General features: G+C 37.7%; 1 protein-coding gene across 1 annotated transcript in view; it reads right to left on the minus strand.

The window, feature by feature from the left end:
* The window catches only part of GRM8 (glutamate metabotropic receptor 8), an 837,366-nt gene that overhangs the window by 447,455 nt on the left and 366,922 nt on the right, over nucleotides 1–22,989 (minus strand). Inside the window, exon 5 of the mRNA XM_090287460.1 lies at nucleotides 21,808–21,945. Coding sequence (XP_090143586.1) covers nucleotides 21,808–21,945 — 138 coding nt within the window. The remainder of the gene's footprint in view (nucleotides 1–21,807; nucleotides 21,946–22,989) is intronic.

Consider the following 22,989-nt stretch of genomic DNA (forward strand, 5'->3'; position numbering starts at 1 on the left):
TTCAGTGCTATTTCCAGACCCAACATTACTCTCTGTTCTTCCTCTTAATGTGACAATTCCCCTCAACAAACTGCTTTCTCTTCAATCATTTGGTCAATTTCTCCTTTGAAACCCTATCCATACTTTATTACCCCAAGTAAAGCTTTCCCTGACCTTCCCCCGCTGAGCGTCTACTCCTCTGTGCTCTCTTTGCAACACTCACCAAACCATTTAGTCTACATAGGCACTTACTATCACCCCAACCAGACAATTTCTTGAGACCAGAAACTATTTTATTCATCTTTGTGTCCCAGGATCTAGCTGAGTGCCTGGAGAATGAAAAATGTTCAGACGACTTTGTTGAAAAGATGAGTAAATAAAATAGGTGTTTTCCCAAAGAATCACTTAGATGGTAATTAAAAGTGCAGATTCATACTGACCAGGTTGGATTGGGGCAAAATATTTTCTATATTTATCAAGTATTCCAAGTGATTTCATGAGGATGAACGAGGAAGTGGGAGAATTTCTGTACTCATTTAATCATAGAGATAAGAAAATCTATGCCTTTGCACAAAATAGCTCTGTCCTTGGGTTACCTCTCCTTGAGGTATCCATGGGGATATTTATCTCCTCTTTTACAAGGTATCTATCTGTACTGTGCAAGTAAAAATAAAACAAAAAAAAAAAACAGTTTATCATATAAAAATAAGGATATGAAGATAATCTATCCTTAGCTCAGAATATAAACTCAGCAAGGGGCTTGGTTATGATTTCAACATTGTTTTTGTGTTTTCAGCCAGTGTTTTCAATGTGGCCTAAAACTGTCATGACTAAGAGTAGTTATTTGTAGAATTGCTTCAAAATGTTATCTAAACCACTGTAATTTTACACCTGGCATTGAAACTACCTGGTCTGCCCGCAAGAATTTCACTTACTTGGTGATTATACTGTACTTACTGAAACTAACAGTGTATAATGTTTTATTCTTTCTTTAAATTTTTTTAAATTATTTATTTTTAGAGAGAGCGGATGGGAGAAAGGAAGAGAGGTAGAGAAACATTGATCTGTGAGAGAAACATTAATGAGTTGCTTCTCAACCCACAACCCAGAAATGTGCTCTGACTGGGAATCAAACCAGTGACCTTTTGGTTCACAGGCTGGCGCTCAATCCTCTTGAGCCACACCAGCCAGGGCAAATGTTTTATTCTTTAAATCTGGGAACACAGACTTGTCCAAAGAGAAGACTGTGCTCCATGTTGCCACCTACTCACTCCTTAATTCTTGCAATAATCTTTTCAACTCTTCCACTCAGTAGAAAATTTTCTTTTAAAGATTAATAATAACCTCTGAATTGCGAAACCTAACAAACTTTTTTGGTTGCCTGTTGGCCTCTGAACTAACAGTGCATGCCAAGCCTTGCTCAACACTTGTTCCTTATTGGATTACTGGTTTTCTTACTTCTTTCTCTATTCCTTTATTAATTTAATCTTTAACCTCTTCTCCTAAATATGTTTGGTTCCATTTTGGAATCTAAACTTATTGATCTAGCAGTTAAGTTCTTCAAAATTTGGAAAACTGTTCAGGTCTTATTACACAAAAATCCTCTTTGTGTATCCCATGGTCTAGACCAGCACTAGTCACATGTGGTTTTTTAACTAATTAAAACTAAATTAAATTAAAAGGTCAATTCTTTAGTCACACTATCCACATGTCAAGTGCTCAATAGCACTTGTACAGCACATTTCTGGAGCACTTCCATCATGACAGAAAGTCCTGTCGGACAGTGCTAATCTAGGCAGCTGGACTACCTGACTTGTTCACCTCTAAACATTAGCTCATTTAATCCCCTCTACCTGGAATGTTGTCCACCAACCGTATCGCTTCCTATAGAAATTCTTCAAGATTCATTCTAAATATTTACCTCTCTCTAAAAATCTTGACCAATCACTCTAGCTGAGTGTGGCAGCTCTACTATGAACTCCCAAAGTTCTTTGTACCACTTTTACCCATGTTGCTGTGTTTTGTCATCGTCAGTACTAATGTCTGCCCTTTCTGACTAGAGAGCTAGAGATTAATGTGTCTAAAAAGTTGATATTTGCCAACTGCCAATGAATGTTTTCAATGTGCTAAGCTAAGTGCTTGACGTTTTTCAGATCCTCATAATTTCCCTGAGAAGTGTACGGTGTTTTACCATATTAAGGTTAAGGAATCTGGGATTTAAGATGAAGTGATTGGCCAAATGAAGGTTTCAAGAAGGGAAGTGATAGCTTAGGTTTACAGTGGTGATCCCTGAATTGCCCCAGCTTGGTCTAACTTCAAAGCCCATACCCTTATCACAGAGACACACTGCTTATTCCATCTCATTTAACATATCGATACCCAACCCATGCGCCTTGGCACCTTGTAATACTAGGCATAACTACACTGGTGAATGAGTGGACAGATGAATAATTCCTTATATGCATTATTAATTTACAGTTTGTAAAACTTGTTGATAGCCACAATTTATTTCCATATGATTTTCCCAACAGCTCTGAGGCAGCTCTGGAGGAAACCTTATCTCCATTTCACAGAGGCTGAGCGAGTTCAGAGGCCTGAAGTTCACAGTGCTATTCAGTGACAGAGATAGAACTGCAGACCCTGACTTCTGCCTCCAAGCCCCATCAGCCTTCCTTTCAAACCCCTGAGGTTCAAAACTCATCAATAATCAACTAAGGCTCAAAGTGTTTTATCTCAATATACTGTTTTCTACTTGCCCATTTTATTCTTTAAAAAACATGATAATGAGGCTTAATTGTTTATGTCTATAGGACTGGGAGAGGCAATTTAGTCATTTTCAGTGCTGGTGCAATAGCCACACATTTAGATCTTTATCATCTTGTTTTTGCCCTAACCTCATTAAAGTAACTTGCTTATATTAGACAAAATTCTGGGAATGTTAATTAGCAATTTAGCTATGAATATGCATTATTATTTTTAAGTCTGCTAATAATTTGCATGGGTCTTATCTGTAATTATATCTGCATGTTCTTTCTTTCTCTTTTGCCTCCTTCAGGAAAGCCATTTAAAATGCATTTGGGAAATGTTTGAAAAAATTAATTCTATTACTCTTATTTTCCAGAATTTTCTTATATGTTTTATGGCTATAATTACTTTTTCTTCCTAAGGCAAAGCGATATATCACAACATCCATTATCACATGTGTTGACAAAATGGGAGATTCATGGAATTAATTTTACACCTATTAAATAACAGAAAAAACAATTATACTATATATTGTTCTTTATTACATAAATTTTCTCATATACTTAAAACAGTTTTGTATTTTGTCCTGTATCTGCAACTACATTTGAGAGTACTATACTGCCATTTATTTCACATTCATCGTGGAGTCTTGTGTGTTTTTGTGTATAGTTAAGGTTAGTTGGAGCTCAGAATGGCAGGATTAAACTTACCTATTTTGAGTGCCTTTTCTCAGTACTGATGCAGATTCTTTACAACCATTATTTTACTAATCTGGAAAGAAGTCGAAAAAAATAATTTGCCCAAGACAACCCTGCCATAAAATGTCAAAAGTCTGCTTCAAATCACTGCCTGAATCATTTCAAAGCCTACGACCTTTTCAATAGGAATGACCAAATGGTTGAATGGCTAAATATGAAATAAAAGGCCTCTGGGTAAAACACAAATATGCCTGATACCTTTTCACTAAAATGCTTATTAGATGAATAAATAAATAAATGAATGGGTGAATGAAGCTCATCACACATCAGGTCATTTACCTCCCTACCAAAAGAACATTTTCTAATAAAGATTCAGGAGATATACACAATTAGAAAAATGTTTCAGCAGCAGTGGGGCTTTTATAGAATTACTCTTCCCAAGTTCAATAGTCTTAATGCACAAGTAATTTGCTTGAAGTCTATAATGCCCTTGAATTTCAAGTTGAGCAGTCTGATCATCTGGAAACAGAAAATCAAGGGCCTGAAAAACTGTTAAATAAATAGATTGAACTGAAATTAGCCTCTTGGGGCTTTACGTGCTTCCACATAAAGTCCAAAAAATAGAAACAGGAATGATATCCACTACAACTAAATATTGCCTTAGTTCCAAAATCAACTTCCGCAGTTTGATCTAATGTTACGTCAAGGCAAATGAGCCCTCCACTTGCAAAGAGCTTACACCAGTTTAAAACAAATGCATCACGTGGGCAAAACTGCAAACTCAGTGGTGATATTTTTATTTGATGTTTCATTCCTTGTTTTCCATACCTGCAGCTACAATGTGAACCTATCTCCAGCAACTTTATCACCAACTTTTTTTGAAAACCTTTGTAAGTCTTCTCTTTTCTATCAACCTTTCTTCCTACTTCAACTCTACTTACAAATAGCTACTAGGAAAATTTCTCACAAGACAGCTTTTATCACAAGCTCAAAATCTATCACAGTTCTCTAAACCCTGGTACACAATAGACTTAAAATCTTTACTCTTCTCACCAGCCTAGTCTCTCATATCTTCCTGAGACAGATTCTCCACGAGTTAAAAAAAAAAAAACAGAAACAAACCTTCTGCCACACTGTGTATAAAATAAACTTGTTTTTTTTATCTATGATTTTCAGCATGCTAGTGATCCTAATTTAGAACTTTTGAACATACTTGGAAAACTCTCTTTGTCATATTTTCATACAGGTATATTATCAGTCTCTGTATCAGTGAGGGTCCCAGAAGGAAACAGACTTCACCCCAGATGGTTCAAATGAAGAGAGTTTAATGAAGAAGTTATTTACCAAATTGTAGACAGGATTAAGGAAGAAACAAGATGGTGAAGCATCTAGAGCTTAGCAACAATAAGAAGACAATGCTACCTGTAGGGATGGAGAGACAAAGAGAAGGGTCATCATTTGCACAAGAGCCCAATTAAAGCTAGACAAAAGGAAGAGGGCAGCCTGGAAACAGGGACAGCTTGAAAGGACGGCTCCGCAGCCAGGGCACAGGATCACAGTGGGGTGGGAAGAAGAACTACCCAGGCCTGTTTCTCCTCTCATCCTCCAAAATCTTGCTGATGCCTCCCATTGGCCACCCCCAGAATGAAGACAGAGGGGGTCCTGGTTGTGCAATCGATAAGAGTCAGCTTCCTAAGGCACAAGAAAGACTCAGAAAGGTGGAGAGAATGGATGGGGGCCTGGCGAGTGGAGAACCCCTTGTACCAGTCAAGCTGTAGCCTTCTGAAGGGTGGCGACTGCTGAGCTCACCTGCATCTGGACTGAGAAACCTGCTGTAAGACCTCACTGAAATTGCAGCTAGGTGTCACTTTGACCAACTTGACTTTATTAGAGGCTCAGTATTTTTACTTTAGCATAAGAATAATACACAATGGGGGGGGGCTGTAATAGAACAACAATAAAAAAAAATGAGTTTCAAAAAGAATAATACAGTACTCACCATATAGAATTGTCCTGAACATTCAGTGAAACAAATGTATATAAAATGTCTAGCACAACAAATACTAAATAAATGATAATATTGTTACTGACTAAATGTAAGTTATATATATATGCCCCCTTATAAAACATTTATAATAAAAAACTGAACCATCAAAGATAAGAATTAATGAGTGTTAATGGTCACCTTTGCAGAGCACCTCTACTCCCATCCCCTTGCCTTAAAGAATATGTGAAGCAGCTTTAGGACTTGGCAGGCAGACCATTTTATTTTACACTAGTGACTTGGATGCCATTTCTCTTCCTTCCACTCAGTAACAGACGGTGCCCTGGACAGCAGTGACATCTGCAGCCCCAAGGGAGAAGGGTCAGCACAAATTTTAATTTTGCTTTTGGTTTGGGGCTTTAAGTACACAAACAGATTTTTTTTTCTCCCTGTCAGTTTGCATTTAGCTTTATATCTGACATTTTTTAATGGTTTATGTATTTGAATTAACCCAGAAATTTATAGCTCCAGGTTTTTGCTTATTTTGCTTTATGTCTCTAATTCAACCTTCTTGACTTAAAAAAAGAAAAGGTGAAAGAAATTGTGAAAAGGTATTTTAGCTGTCATTTCTGTATCACTAAGGATGTTAGGAAGAGGGCATTCTGGTCTTTTTTGAACTCCCTCTCATTACAAAATGTTAACATTTGAATATTTTAAGTCATAAGGAACAAGAATACTAAAGATAGCCTATAAAAATGTGTAGGCTAGAAAATTCAACTAGAAAAAGGAACTTAAAACCTGAGAGAACATTTATAAAGATTGTATATTATGTTCACTGGAAAAAAATTAAATTCTACACTTATCTTTGCTATGAGAGTAAAATTAAATAAATAAATGGACAGATGATAGATTAGATAGATAGATGATAGATAATAGGTAAATAGATGATAGAGATTTTATTTTAGGAGTTCAAGGGTCTGCACTGCAAACAACTTGATCATTCTGAGCTTAATTTCAAGGGAATTTCTGTAATAGAAGACTCTCCTGATATTTGAATGTTATGGCTACGTTTGGGGTCATAAAAAATTTCTACTCAGGCATCCCAGAGATAAAAAGCATCTATCATAAAGTATATAAACTAGTATCCTCATTACTGAGACACTATCCAACCCCAGTGGTATTTGTAATTTCTCTAAGCACTGGGGCAGTCTTCAGAGGTCAAAGAGAACACTAAAGGCTAAGTGTATAAAATAATTAGATCAAAATAGAACTGCGAGCTGGCCTCAGGTAGCTATTTCTAATGGGAGTTAGTCACAGGACAATAGAAACTACTGTTCATGCCCAAATGTTCTCCTTGGTCAAGGAGAGACTGACTGGATAAAATCAGAACTCAAGGGTCATTTCTGATTGGACTCAATACAATACACCACAGCAACACTCGAGAAGCTTCACAGACAAATAATCACACTGCTAATTTAGATGTCTGTATTAGGCAGATCGTTCAAAGACCCCTTCATCTTCTTAGGCTGGATTGTTCTAGACTAAATAAAAGTGCTGAATTTACAACAGAATATTGAGCCTCACTTCAACTATGTAATGGGGAGAAGAAGAAAGTAAAACAAATTGGGCTTTCTTTTATTTTGATGCCACAAAGACGAATAGAATGGTCTGCAATAATCATTCAGACTAGTAAATCACATTAACAGCAATTCACTGTGAGATAACTAGATATATGAAATTTTTGGTCCTGGCTCCTTTCTTTGACCCTTAAGACAGTTACTTATTCCAATCAATTGCAATTTTTTCTAATATGTTAGAAAAGGATACAGGATAAATAATCTCCTCTATTTCTTTCAACTATATAAAAAAGTTTTTGTTTTATGTACTGAAAGGATAAAAACATGGTTCTATGAAATGCAGATGTATGTTCCAATGATACTGCATTTCAGGTAGATCTGAAGCAGCCAAATATTTATTCAAAAACTCTCTAACACCAGAAAATAAGGATTCAGCCAGATTCATGCCAAGTTGAAGATCCAAGTCACAGAGACAAGATAAATTCTTTAATCAAGAAAAGCTCATATAGGAAATTATACTGTTGATGTATTCCACACCCATTTGTGGAATATACAATATATCAAAAATTTGTTTTATAGATAGGCGAACAGATAGGTATATAAATAATCAAAAGAGAGAGATGGGAAGATGACATTTTTCAACTATATTTTCTAAAAACAATTGTATAAAAATTTGTACTTCCAACAAAAAGATAAATATCAGACTTGAAATAATACAGATGGTTTAGCAAGAAAAGAGCAAGGGTGAATAACAGTATTTAAGAATGCCTGTGATAAGAACCTAGACAGTAATATGATGAGCTACCGTTTTTTTCTTTTAGCCCACTAGAATATAGTTAAAAAAATCATTATCCTCATGTGTACTACTTAACAATATGATATAATTTAATGGCATATAAATTAAAAACAAAACACACGATAAAACTGTATTCAAAATGAGCAATATAGAAACATTTCCTTAAAAGGTAGAGGTATGGGAATATTTTCCACAACCAAAAACTGAATGCCATTCACAAGTGGATTAAATAAAGAAAATCAAAGAAAAATATTGAACAGCCAGATTGATTGCATAAACCTTCAGCAAACACAGAAATACTTATACAGGAATTTCATAGCTAAACAAAATGCAAACAGTCCAAATATTTTTTCAACCAACAACTGGATTCAATAGCTTAATAAACCTTTTACTTTATTTGTGTGTGTTCTTAACCTTATCTTCTGATTTAAAAAGAAAAAAGAAAAGAAAAGAAACTGGAACACAGAATTTGTGGAAGAGTTGAGGCCCATATTGAGTCACAGCCCAGTCTCTCAACCTCAAAATCAATTTAGCAACTAGAAATGACATAGCAGAAAAAAAGAGATTGTGTTCTACCAGGAAGAACTGTCTTTCATTACAGTGTAAACTTAATGAATGCATCACATACCACAGAAGTATTTTTAGATTCAGTTATTTATTCAACAAATATTTATTCAGGGTTTTCTAAGTGGCAGGCACAGTGGATACTGTGAGCACCAAAGGTGAGCAACAAAGACATGCACCTTATCCTCGTGGAGCTTTCGATTTAATAGGAGACAAACATCAGTGAGAAAGTCCCACAAACAAATATGCAATTGAGTGATAATACAAAGTGAATTTAGTGTTCTATGGGGAGATAGCAAAGATATCTGACCTAGTCAGGTAAGACCAATTGGAGGATTTGTATCCTATTCCTGGAGTTTCACTTAGAAAACAGGTGAAGGAAGTATTTCCAAGAATAGAATGTCCTTCTGGACACCCCAAAGTTCTATCCTATGAGAAGCCACTAACTGTGTATCTCTAGCCCAAAGCCAACTCTACCTTTCAACTGGCCTTGCTGAAAGTGAGCTCAATCTGTCATGAGAGATGAACCAACACTGTGGCACAAAGCCCACATTATCCACAATCTTCAAACCAAAGCGGCTTAGCCTTGGTCCTTATCCATAAGTGATGGTTACAGCAGCATGTTTGGCTCTCTGGGGACCCCATGGGGACCCACTGCCCTCTCCTCTAGCATGTTCTTAGAGTGACACACTGAGTGGCAATGAACAAATGTACTAGAGCAGCAGAGTAAATGGCCAAAAGAAAGGAAGGCTCCATTTAGAAAAGCTACAGAAGCATTCTTCTGGAAATGCATCCAGACAAGGTAGACTCATTCAAGAGATTCAGATGATGAGAGCCAGGTGGACTAAGATACATATGGTCCATCTGAGCATCTCAAAAAGGAAGTTTTCAATCTGGAACCTGGGGTGGGGATAAGATGTACCTGAAAATCAAACCAGGAGAGACTGTCTTTTTTCTTTTTTCCTTTTTTTTTCAGAACTAGAGTTAGGTGAAAAAGAATCAGTTGGTGATAGATACCGAAGACCTAGGAAGTGAAATCTATAACCAACTTACAAGATTTCATAAGCACAGACTGAATAATGAGATTGTGGATTGTGTGTAGTTACAAATGCATACAGTATTTTCCTAAAGATTTCCTTGGAGTGAAACTGCTCTCAAATTATTCATGCCATGTTAAAGATAGTACAGAGCTGCCCAGAGAGCCATCAAAGGAAAAAGTCCCCTGGCCACAGGGTTGTGGTCTTTGAGGAGCATTGGGACCCTTGTGATGTTAAAAAGTCATCAGTGGTGGAACATGTTAGTGTGTCTCTGAGAGGAAGGGAGGGGAGGCTGTGATGAGCATCTGTGGTAGTTTGCCCTTCTTTTGACAAATCTTACTCTGCTCATTTATGTCAAAATCATCATCATTGTCATCATCATCATCATCATCATCATCATCATCCTCCTCCTCTTCTCCAATGATTACCCAAGTCTCACGTTCACACTCTTCCCAAATCTGTCTACACTTTCCCCAAATACACACCAGGTTATTAAGAATTGGAAGAATGAATTGTTTGCCCATCCCCATAAGCATTTGTCCTTAAAGGTCATTGAAACATTTACTTAAACCTGCAGCTCTGAGTGAAGAATGTGAGTCAGCAGCCAGCACAGCACACTGAAGTGGGGCTTAGTGTCAGCCTTAGGATGACGCAAACTGATCCCACAAAGAAATCAGGCGACAGGGACATTTTCTGTCATTAGGCAGGAGAGAAAAAAGTTTAACAGTTTTCTGGACTCTACTGAATTAAACCTTCATACCAGTTAATGAAACTCCTCTGGGAAGCCTCAAGCCAGAATTTTCAGAATATTGGCCATGCATCGAAATGTAATATAACATTCCTTAAAAAGAAAGGGTACATGTGCATCTTAAACCAATATGAATTATTTGCTTTTCTGCTACTTTGGATCAGCTACCCCACTGCTCCCTTTCACAGGAACAAATATACAGAAGAGGGCTTCTGTTTCACAAAAGTAGCCCAGACAAATGGCACTCCTCAGGGTGCTGGACCCAAAAGTTGGCAGCCAGCCCACTCCCTGCGCTCCAGTCTGCGGGCACTTCTCACTTCCACAGCTATCAGGCTGCTTCAGACCTCTGCCTTCATTCTGACTAGGGACAATGTGACAATCACAGTGGAGTGGAAATCCTTCTGTCGGCTGTTAATAAGCCCATTTAGAGTCAATGAGAAAACCTCATTTTGCACCCATAAAAGCCTTCACAAGTTCTACTGAATCAGTAAAACCAAAATGTTTGTGTCCTCCCTGTCCTTATTTTACATCAGTCTGAGAGGGGAAGCTCAGAAAAACATGGGGCACAATGACCTCGAAGTTTTCTTCTCTAAGGTCCTCTGATTTTCTGCTGGCTGATAGGATCGAACTTCTTTAAAATCATCACAGATTCGAAGGGATTCCTCAGCCCTTCTTCAGTTTTCGATCATTTCACTGTGGTATGCTGAATCAGCGTATTTGGAATCTTGGGTCTCTCTTGGCGAAGAATTGAATACGACTCCTGCCTAACTGCTTAGCTAACATTGTCTACATTCTTTCTGAAAAAGATCTGGGTAGGAGACAGATGTAGAGCATATTCCCACCTTCCACAGCAAGGCTATGGAAAGCTCTGGTGTTTCACGAGCCATAAGCAAAAACGAAATTCATGCCAGCATTTTAATGTCCTTAATGAAAGATATTAATCATTTTCCCAATTGAAAATCTACGTTTCTAACCATTTGACCACAGTGATGTAAGCAAATAAAGCTACAGCTAAAAGGTTCTAAACAGGTCAATGGTTTAATGGGGAGTTACACAGGGGTGGAACGACATCACCTGTTGGTCAGAATATTCACTCCTTTTTCAACAAATAGCTCACTGTGGGGCATAGTGAAGAGGTGCACGGAGAAATAAGTACCATTTCTAAAACAATACAAGTTTTATACTGCTCAATGTTTTAGCCACAGAGCATTTCTGGCAACAGAAAAGAGAACCAGAGCAATTTCTATGGCCTTCATGAAAGATAGGTATGATAATGACAACCATCATCATCACCACCACAATCTAGAGACAGGAAAAATGAGAAGTTAGTAAGAACGCTTAGAGGTTAAGTTACTGGCCCCAGATCACATAGCTAAGATGCAGCGTTTGAGTGTCTAACCAATGAGGTTGAGAATTTTACTAGACACAGAAAGCATAATATTTAGAAACATGTAGTTCTTCTTAGGTCTTATAATTTAGTTGATAACATTGTAAGCACTTTGAACAGATTTTCACTTATATTGCAAACAAAAATGTTTAGCTAAATTATTGTCTGTCTGGGTGATAAGTAGCAAACTACCATCATCAGTAAAATAATATTTTTGTAGACTAGAGGGCATGTTGTTTAAAGGAATTCAAAGATGAATTATTTTGATAAATTAAGGTGCAATCTCTAATGTGTGCTTTATAATTCTGCAACTTATATAGAAATATGTCTCAGTGAAATATTTCTGAAAAGTTGTATTTCTGTTTAATTTTATATTCACTAACTGAAAAGTCAGTATTTAAGAAACCTGTGGTGAACCCGTTTAATATAAACAATTTGTCTGCATTGAAAATATTAACCTCCTGTTTTGTTTTATAATCTTAATTTTTTCATATCTTCTTAAAATGAGGCTTGTTCACATTATGTTAACGACATCACTTCCATTTATTGATAATACATTGTATTAGTTAGAATGTTTTCAGTAGCAAATAATAGAAAAGCCAATGCAAAATGGCTTTTAAAATGAGAGTTTTATTATTATCTCATATCTCAAGAATGGAAGGATGGTTAATTTGGAGGTTTAAAGATGTCAGCAGTGACTGAGGTTTCTTCTGCTTTTGTATGGTGCTATTGTCAGCATGATGTCCCTGCTGCAGGTCCAGCCACCAACTGCAGGCATAACGATAACCAGAAGTACTCCCTACCCTCCGCTCCCTGAAGGGTCCTGTGAGCCTTTCCTATCTATCTCCTCAACCAGAACTGCATTACAAGTTTCCCTTTCCACAAAGCTGGCAGGCAGGATAGGACCACCTTAATTGGATCAGACCAAACAGAAGTAACTGGGTTACACGGGCTATACGCGAAAACAAAATTGTTGTGCCGTAGGTCTGTCTGTCAGCTTAGAACCATGTTGTCCAATATGACTGCCACAAGCTACACGAGGCTCTTAACGATTAAATGTAAACTAATTAAAATTAAATAAAATTTAAAATTCAGTTTCTCAGTCCCCCAGCCACATTTCACGTGACTGATAATCGCATGTGTCTAGTGGCTACTCCATTGGACAATGAAAATACAGAAAATTGTCCTTATCATAGATCATTCTATTGGATGATGCTGACCTAGAAGAAAGGGAGTTCTTGCTGCACTCCCTGTGTAGCAGGCAATGAGCTATATGGATATTATCTCCTGTAATCTTCCCGGGTATTACTATCATATGTTAGTCTGGACACTAGGCTGCTAGCTAAGGATGGGGAAACTTAATTGGAAGTATCATGACCTATCTCACATCCCTGCAGGAAGGGCATAGTTAAGATCTTGATCACAGTTGGAATTCTTTCCATTTGTCAGCTCTGTTCTGTTACATGTCAGTATTATTCTTCAAGGCCAACTTCTTCCTCTTGGTGAAGAACCTGACAATCTTCCCAACCTCCCTCCTTACAGCTTCACCCCAAACTCCTAAGAGAAACCAATCTTTCTCCTTCAGTTTCACTTTTAAATATGCCTTGGAAGGAGTCTAAGGATCCAGCCTGGGTCAAGCACCCAGCCTTAAACCAATCAGTGGCAGATGCAGAGACACAGGGGGAGGAATTGGGGCTGCTGATCGGAGATGTGTCTTTAGGGGTTCACCCACAGATACTAAATATAATTCTCAGGAAAAAAGTAGAATTCCAGGGTCCTCTTTTTCACCATATCCCCAAAAGTCTAGATCCCTTGAGCTCTGATTCAGGCTCTCTGCAATTTTTTCTTCACGTATTTTCTGGGTTTATCTCAACCAGACTTATTCATAGGCTAGTGAGTCCTGACTTGCCTCTACAGCAAGAAATCTCTTCTCAGCTTCAGACTCACATAAGCAACTAATTAGTTATCTTCATATCCATCCACTTTTCCCCATGTCCAATGCAGTACAGCCATCATAACTTGAGCCACTGTCACCTCTGGAGAAATTACTATAATGTCTAACTGATCTCTCTTCCTCAGTGTTATGCTAGAGCCAGAATAATCCTACTTAAATAGAAATCCAGTATGTCACTGATCTGCCTGAAATCTTCAAGTAGCTGTTCGTTGCATTTCAGAACAAATTTCAACTCCCTCATGAGGTGTATAAAATCTTACATGATCTGTGCTTCGCTTAGGTCCCTATTCTCCCACAATACATTTTATGATAGCCACATTGAACTTGTTCAGTTCCTCAAACTACTATCCTTTCTCTAGTCTACTGGCCGTGTGCTTCCCTGTGTTTGAAATAATCATACTAATCACCTCTTCATCTTGTCTGAATTCTTTAGTAATGCAAATAATTAGTCCTTTATATGTAACTGTTTTGTACATTTTTTTTAGGGGTTAGGAATACCAAATATTCCTAATGTTGGACCATCTGTATATTATTTATTTCTTTGCTTTGTTTTAATGAATTGGTTCCCTCCATTGCAGTTTAATAAACATTGAGGGAAAGACTAGTTTTCCTTATGTTTCTGTATTTTTCTATCCACTACTTCATCTACACTGACCCAAGTCTTTCTGTGGGTTTTCAGATAAATGGTTCTCAAAAAAAATCCTTTATGTCTCCTGGTTGCCCATATTCCCTTTTCCATTTGAGTTCTTCAGTGTAACATTCCAGAGATCATGCTTATCTAGACACATGTGAATTCAACCAATCAAGCTAATGCCAGAGTCCATTGCATGCTTTCAGAAAGGGATTCCTAGACTCCTAAATTCATTTTGGTTCTGTAGAATGGGCATGTCCTCTATTTAAGTCATTCCCTGAAAAATGTGAGACTTACGTACCTGTAAATTTCCCTCTAATCAGAGTGTACTTCCTTGTGCTTCCACAATTCAAGTAGTAGTAGTGCTTCTCAGACCATGAGCATTGATCTAACTCCCTCAGTAGTCAGGGAGATTCACAGAGAGGGAATACTTAACCTTAGATGGCCACAGGGAAAAACATTCAGGCCACCAGAACAGGAAAAAATATGAGAATGGGTCAGTGAAATTTGGTCCCTTGTTGGAAAAGGCCTTCATTCAGAACAGGAAAGGATTAAGGAAAGAACCAAGTGTCAAATCAGATATCAGTCCCATCATCACCTTCAGGTACCTTTATGGTTTTAGACATCTCACTTAAGCCAGATGGACCTCAATTTCCTTTTCTGCAAAATAAAAGAATTGAGAAAAATGGTCTCTATGGACCTTTTCAACTCCTTTATCTATATGCATTTATGACTGACAGTGCAGTCTTCTTGTAAGATTTCAGAATAGTTATGAATCCTGATATGGCAAACTTAGCAATTTACTTCGTACATTTTGGAGATACAGGTGTATTCTGTACACATTTCTTTAAATTTGAGCTCTCCACTTCCAAATGTCCTAATGAGGAGACAGACACATACACACACATGCACATATTACCGTATCTTTATACTACTGATTTAAATACTTACTGAAGATTATACATACAACACAGGCTTTATATTGCAAGCTTTTACATTTGACAATTTAAAGTCTTATTTAGATGATCTTCTGTGGAACACCATGGGTTTATCAGTAATCTTTAACATAGTTGAGTATTTTTTATTCTGCTAATTAAATGTCAAATGTTATTGCTATCTCTGTAAGTTAATTCTCATACCCCCCCATCACACAGTGTGGCCCAGAGTCCATCACCATCCTTATTACCTGGGACTGGTGGGAAATGCAGAGTGCCTCACCCTGGATCTAAAAAATCAAGATTTGCATTTTAATCAAGTGATCAGGTGATTTGTATGCACACTAAAGCTCTAGAAGTGCTATTACACATTATAGTGCTTCCCACACTGCTTTCAAATAGGTGGAATTTTTTTCTATAAACAAGTGAATAAATGAGCAGACTAATTGCAATTTAGCAAAGTGAATGGCTATAACTCCATTGTCACTGGACTTTGGGTTATAGAAGCTTGCAATTGATAGTTTCTCCTTTTTTAAAAAAATGTAATTCTCGGTCTACTTTTATAAATGGCAAGGGGCCAGTGAACTGGATGAAAAAGTTTATTCAGTTCAAGACCCACTTACAAATACTATATATTAAAATATTTACTATTTACTACAGGATTAGGTAACCACCAATACATTATTTTTATTTTACTTTATAGCTGATAATTTAAAAAATTTATAATCCATTTCTGTCATACATAAAATATAAAGAGAAAAATACTTTTCAACTATGTGGTAAAAACTCTGAAATAAGTAAATAATAAAATAAACCGAGGATATATAAGGCAAGCACAAATTCAAATAAAACAGACCAGGATTCTTGTAGCTCTGAGACTATATGACTTTTTTCTTTCTTTTTGTCTTTCTTTCTTCCTTTTCTTTTTTGAACAATTCACTGGATTTCTCTGGGTTCTAGTTTCTTCATGTAGAAAACGAAAGGATAGTCTTGGTTTTTACATCCTAGCTGTAAAATTCTAAAATCTAGTATGTCTGAAATCAGTATCTGTTCTGTTATCTCACGTGATTCTATCAGAATTCAATATGGAATCTCAGAAGTGGCATGAATATATCATTCTGGGATTTCTTCTATTTTACTTGCTAAGAACAGAAGCATGTGGGTTAACTGCCAACTCATGGTCCTAATGTAAAGACCTTGTCCCTAACAGGGTTTTACTCTAGGCAAGAGGCAAACAGGAATGGCAGAACACATTTTAACACAGGGGAAGTTATCTTAGCTTCCTTTCATTCTGAATTAACAAGTTACACTGTGTAATCAATCCCCCTCACTAACTTCCCAACTCACCCATATGGTCTCCATGAGTCCTGGGTGAATGGGTGAAAGATTCCACCTGAAAAGATATCTAGTTATGCTGGCACTAGAAAAAAACTGACAGGCCTTTCAGGAAGCTAATTATTGAAACTGCTATTTGGTTCAGCGACAGAATCACTTGTTTATGAGAAGAAACATATTTGTGCATTGCTTGTTCCATTACCATTGTTTTTATCATCATAAATAAGAATCAGCAGGCCATTTCAAGTAGCATCTGCTCACCATCATTCAGTGTCTGAGTGTCAGGCACATTCAGGCTCAGCATCAGTGTCCCAACCTCCTGGCTGAGGACGGAAACCCAACAGACAAGGAAAGCACTTCAAATTTAATGAGACAGTGTATACGTCTGTGTGGGCAACTTGAGGGCAGGGGTGATCTGTTCTTTGTCTCCATATCTGTAGCACAGTGGCTGGTCCAAGGCAGGATATCCAGAATGAATAAACAAGTAAATAAATGATGGATGGATGGATGGATGGACAGATGGATGGATGAGTGGAGAAAAGGCAGGCTTTAAGATGCTATATGGAACCGACTGGATTGATTGGGTTGGTCAGGGGATTTTGTTTCAGTAAGGACAGAGCTAGTCACAACTCTTAATGGAGAAGTGAAAGCCAAGGCCAACAGTGTGACCAACAGGGAGTCTGCCTTTGATAACCAGCTCAGCTTAGGTCCCTGCAATACTCACTATGAGGCCACTCTAAAAGAAAATTTCAGCATGACAGCCATTAAGAAAGTTAAGTGAGACCTAAAACAAAGCAAAACAAACAAACAAAATACCTCTCCAGTGCCAGTGAGATTCTTGCTGAACAAAACAATGTCAGGTAAGGAACTGATCAGAGAAAAGGTGGGAAAAAGGAAAAAATGAGGTGAAGGGGAGCAGTGGAAGAGAGTCCAGGCAGAGGCCTGACAAGGGAAATAGGTTCATGAAAAATGTGCAAAGACAGGGCGAGATGACGAAGACTCACAATTCTCGAGGGAGGGCATGCATGTCTGAGAAGTAGAAAGGCATTAAGTTTGAGAGTGGAACAAGGGAGGGAAAAAAATAAGAGGCCAGATAAATGTCTGTAAAATAACACCCATCACCACTGATAACAAGTATAAGAGATTCCTTTCTTGTTCTTGAGAAGACAAAGGGAATTTTAAGTAGGATTAAGTAGTAGTAGCTTTTGGAACTCAGCAGCCCTCAGAAGCAATAATAACTACATAAATAGCTAAGTAGATGGTAGGAATTGCTTCACATTGGAATTTGGCCAGCATATCAAAGTTAACAGTACTATCATATCTTTTTAAAAGCTTTCCTGAGATTCTAGGAGGGAATATCATTTCAGAAAACTGTGCTGAGTTAACTTGAGGAAGAGGATGCTCCTCATTGCTTGAAGACACTCTGTCTCCTGAAAAAATTGATATGCAAAAGCCCTAACCTACTGGGAAGAACTCTCTTATCCATGTAAATACATTGCCCCCAGTGGAAGAAAATAATTACATCCACAGGTTACCATAGCTTACGGTAAAATTTTACTCAAAACATACCCAGTAACTCACAAATGATGCTCTAAATATAGCAAAAAGGACTCCATAGGTATCCCACTTTCAAAAAGTTCCTTTTTTGATTCATTGTGAATGGTTAAAATGTGAATCTCAAAAGGCCAAATTTTGAAACTTGCACATCTGTATACATTCATTTCTGAATTAGATAAAATTGGACAAAATGGAAATACAAGTAATTTTCATACCCTGGACACTTCTACTCATGAATATCATGTCGATTTTTGCTCTTAAGCACATTTGACAATTAAGGTGCTAGATCATCTTTACTCTCCCAAAAGCAGAGATAAAAACTGGGTGTAGATGGTAATCTGAGACACAAATATCTTTCTCACCATTTAGAAATGTACATGTGTTACTGGTTTTGTTGGTTTGTTTGTTTGTTTGTTTAAATTAAGTTAGGTTATTGCCTTATTTACTTATTTTCTACTCAGGAACAAGATATTTCAGTATTTCCCACAGTGGAATCGGCATGAAAATCTGTTTATTGACCCTGTTTCCTAAGGGTACATTTGCCCTAGCACTTGGAATAAACATCCTTCTTGTTGCACTAGAAATAGTTTTAATTGGACAGATTGTTACACCCAAATAAATCAAACCAGTCTAAAGCAGACATGGCACCAGGTCAGGATTCTACTACAGCCTAGTTCAGTATTTATGCCTGAAATAAGTATCCAATACATTTACAGATACAGATACAGCATCTATACTCATTAATATTTTTGGAAAATATGAGTTTAGAGAGGTTGGGTATTCTGAAAATCATCAGTTGAAGTTACGATTAGTTAATAAATAATTTCCTACCAATTTTATTATATGCAATATACATAAAAAGAACTGTGTTCACCCCATTCAGTAACTGGTAGACTTTCATTAAACAGTCTAAACAACAATAGGATATGAATATGTAGATGATCAAATAATAACATTCAGAATTCAGAATTAAACACGGTATAAAACATATCTGCATGAAAAACACAGAGGGTACCCTGTTCATAAACTGTCCTTTCAAATCCTCCTATAAAGGCCCCCTCTTTATTTCCTACTATTCCTTAACACGCACCCCCTCTGCAATAAGCTGGACATCTTCACCCTTCCTCACACACCTCTGTGTCCTACTCCATGTCTTTGCCCTGCTGACCCACCTTGTCCCTTATCTTGGATGTTCTTTCTTAAATCTTTATTAGCAAGCTCCCACCTCCTCAATGAAGCTTTGAATTTTACAACTTGAACTTAGTCATACATTTTCTGAACTTCATTAATATCTATGTCCAAATTTAGCATTTAATTATAGAATTTCTCCCTCTGCCTATGTACAGTTGTCCGTATTTTTTTTTAATTTAATCACATTATTTTAAAATAATACCTTCCTTTTCATGCCTCTCCCTAAGGGTTATGTCAAAATCCTATTCCAAATTTAACTTCTCTTGTTCTATTTATTCTTTCTGAATATGAATTTATCTGGAAACATGTGCTGTATCCTAAAGAAAACTTCTGCACCCCTGCTTCTTTCCCAAGGTCTCCTGCTATATCTACTTTCTTTTTCTGCCAAACCTCTTGAACAAGCATGCTTTCCCCTACTTCCTTTATTCCAGTTCTGTCTCACAACCTGCGTCTCTACATCTCACTTCCTATGCCTCAGCCCCGCGTCTCTGCAGCACTGAAACTGAGTGCGCCCCAACTTATTTCCTGGAGACTGAGGAGGCATCGGCGTTCCGTTCATCTCCTTCCCAAACTCACCTACTCGGTTTCCTTTCCTGGCTCCTCCCCTAGAGTCTTCAAGTGTTATCCTTCATCTCTGCTCAATCTCCAATGGCAATTACGTCTCCAGCCCTGTCTTTTAACTCCCAGGTCTCCATTTGCCACTCGCTGGTGCTGTATATATTTTTAGTGCTGAACATTCTGTGGGGTCCCAGACCTTATGCTGCCACCTGCTGGGCAGTTCCATAGGGGCTATATCAAAGCCAAATCCGTTAGTCCCTCCAAAGCCACCATTCATTCTGTCTTCTCCGTTAAGTACATCACCATTTTCTTACACCTGCCTGGTAGAGATTTAATATTCGGAACCTCCATTGCTAACTACCACCCCCAGCATTAATCACTCACCAGGTAGTGTAAGTACTACTTTCTAGACTTCTGTCCTCTGTGGTCTGCCCCTAACTCACACATCCTTGTTTAGGCCATGACTGCCCATCACCAGAACTATTGGGTGAACCCTAACTGACCCTTCTCCATTCTCTTCTCTGATCTCCAATCCTACTCATACTTCTGCCAAAGGTATCCTCTTGAGACAGGCATCTAAGCAATGCCTTGGGTAAAAAGCCTCAAGGAAATCTACCCTACAGGTAGGATAAAGCCCAAACTCCTCAGCTCTGGAGCTTCTAGCATGAACTTGTATGACCTGGCCCCAGCCTATCTCTTTAGCTTGATACACCCTCATGATCCGGCTCACTCACTTACCTCACTCTCACTTATCCCAGCCTCCCTATACCTTTTTCTGTGTACCTTGTACAGAAGAGACTTGCCTAAGATCCTGCAATGAGCTGTCCTCATATCTTCACACAGCTGACACCTTCCGGCTAGTCAGGTATCATCTCAAATCTCACCTCCTCGGAGCACCATTCTGTAACCCCACAATCTAATTGCCTCTCTCCCTGCCGCAACATCTGCTCACCCTTTCACATTGACTCTGTTGCATTTCCTGTAAGCACATCGCAGCATTTGGAAGCCTCTGTTCCTTTACATGTTTACTTATTTCGTGTCTGTCTCCTCACACTCAAATGGAAGCTCTCTGAGCTCAGACAGACCTGTCTCCCTTCCTCACTCCAGCTCCCGGAACAGTGGCCAGCGCACAAGAAGCCCGCAAGCATATCCCTCCACAGCCCGGCACCTAATGCCACATCCCCATCCTCGCTCCGCTTGTACGTCCACTACAGCATTTCTGATTGCACATCCTTCATGTGAACAGCTATTTCCAAAGGAAGTGAGCAGAGGGGAGGAAGGTTATATCAAAATGGGGGGATGGGGGAGGGATGTATGGTTGTAAAACACTCATTCCAGTTCTGTAGTATTTAATGTAGAGGATTTTTGCATCTTTGCTAACATTATGCCTAGTGTTTTATGGTTTTTTGATCATGCTATAAACAGTAGCCTTTACATTTCATTTTCCGTGTGTTAGTTTCTTATATAACATATATATAAAATGGATTTTTAAAAGTTTATATTGGCCTTGTATCTGTGACTTTGCTAAATTTAATACTAGTTCTAAGTACTTTTACTATTCCACATATATTTCTATGTATATAATTATGATATATGCAATTTAAAATGTTTAATTCATACAAAATATAAATGTTTAATATCACTATTATTTTAAGCACAAGATACATAAAATAAGTCGTTAAAAATTATGGCTGCTAGTGCTATGCAAGATATCAGAGACAATAGTATTATAGGGGACACGGATTAAAATAGCTTTTAAAAAAGTATCTTATAACAAATAATTAAGACTTATCATCTTTATTACATTGTAAGCTCCTGGGGAATAATATCATGTCCTCCTTATTTGTCCATATCTCACCAATCCCAATAAAGTGCAAAGTAGAAACTGAATAAATGTTTTTTTTAAGTAGGACTGAAATATCCCAGCACATGGCACATGTCCAATAAACACTGGTTGACTATAAGAATCAATGAGTTTGTTGAAAGATCAGTGTATGCTCAGCCCCACTGGGAAACTATAACAAGAGACACAAGGAAACAGAAAACACCGTCATCATTATCCATACAGGAAAACTTCATTTTTCAGGTAATGAAAAAACAAATGTACCAAGGAAAACATTTAAGTGGCTACCTGTGCATTTCTTTATATGACTGTTCCTTTTTCCATGTGATCCTAACTTGCATCCAAAATTCTCCTCCCAAAATTCTGCAAACCACACATTTCTTCGATTATTGGCAAGAGTTCGGCTTCTAAAGTATCGATCAAATCCTATTTTAAAGAAGAAAGGTATGATTTTAATATTCTTTCAAAATTAAAACCAACTACTGTCAGAGATCTTAAATGGATATTATGTTATATTGTAATTATTGTATTAAAAAAAATAAATGTGTTAACAAATGGGGGAGAACCAAAAGCTCCCCTTACGGCAAAAGCCAAAAAGAATCAATGGATAATATTTCTGCCCCCACCATTTCACCATTCAGGCACCTGGATCTAGGGATGGGTGTAACAGGAAAGCCTGTTGCTGATGTCATTATCTCAACCTCTCCCTCTCCTCTGCGTTTCCCAGTGGTAGTGACCAGTGACCTCATGGCCTCATGCTAATTATTCAAAACCAGCTTGGACTTTCTTCATTCTCTCTCTCTCTCTCTCTCTCTCTCCCCCCGCCCCCCTTTCTCTCTCTCTCTCCCCTTCTCCTAGCTCAGGTTAATGTTCCACCCTTCTATACTTCTACCACCTCAAAATTTATCAGTCCTATATGTTCCATTTTCAGCCAATTCAATTAACTAATCAGTACTGATGTAGTCTTCTGGAGTCCTGGGTAATTGGCTAGAGTGTCAGCCTGCTAAGTTAATGACTTCACTGAAGGGAGACCACCTGGAAATAATGCCTTACTCAAAAGGATAATGGGAAAGATGGGAATTTCAATCACTATCAAGACCATTGGCAAAGACATCTGGGAAATAGACTGCCTTTCAAGGATGCTTCACATCTTTGCTGTAGCATTTACTTTATCCATAGGGTCAGCCTAGCATCATGTCTTCATTTTCTGTGAACCAAGCACTCTCTGTCCAAGAGTGCTGTAAGCATAATATATGCTCATGGGAATATGAGAAATTAGAGGGCAACATCATGGAAAATGCTAACATCATGCAACTATCTAAGGCCAGCTATAATTCCCTTTCTTAGAAAAATTAAATAGGTACTCTTCTAATAAAAAATATATATATATATGTATGTATGTATGTATGTATATACGCACACACACTGGGTTAAATAGGTACTGTCTTGGCAATTCTTCCATCAGAACTG

Source organism: Furipterus horrens, unplaced genomic scaffold (assembly GCF_987537825.1).
Source record: "Furipterus horrens unplaced genomic scaffold, mFurHor1.1.pri manual_scaffold_9, whole genome shotgun sequence".
In the NCBI taxonomy this organism is placed as follows: Eukaryota; Metazoa; Chordata; class Mammalia; order Chiroptera; family Furipteridae; genus Furipterus; species Furipterus horrens.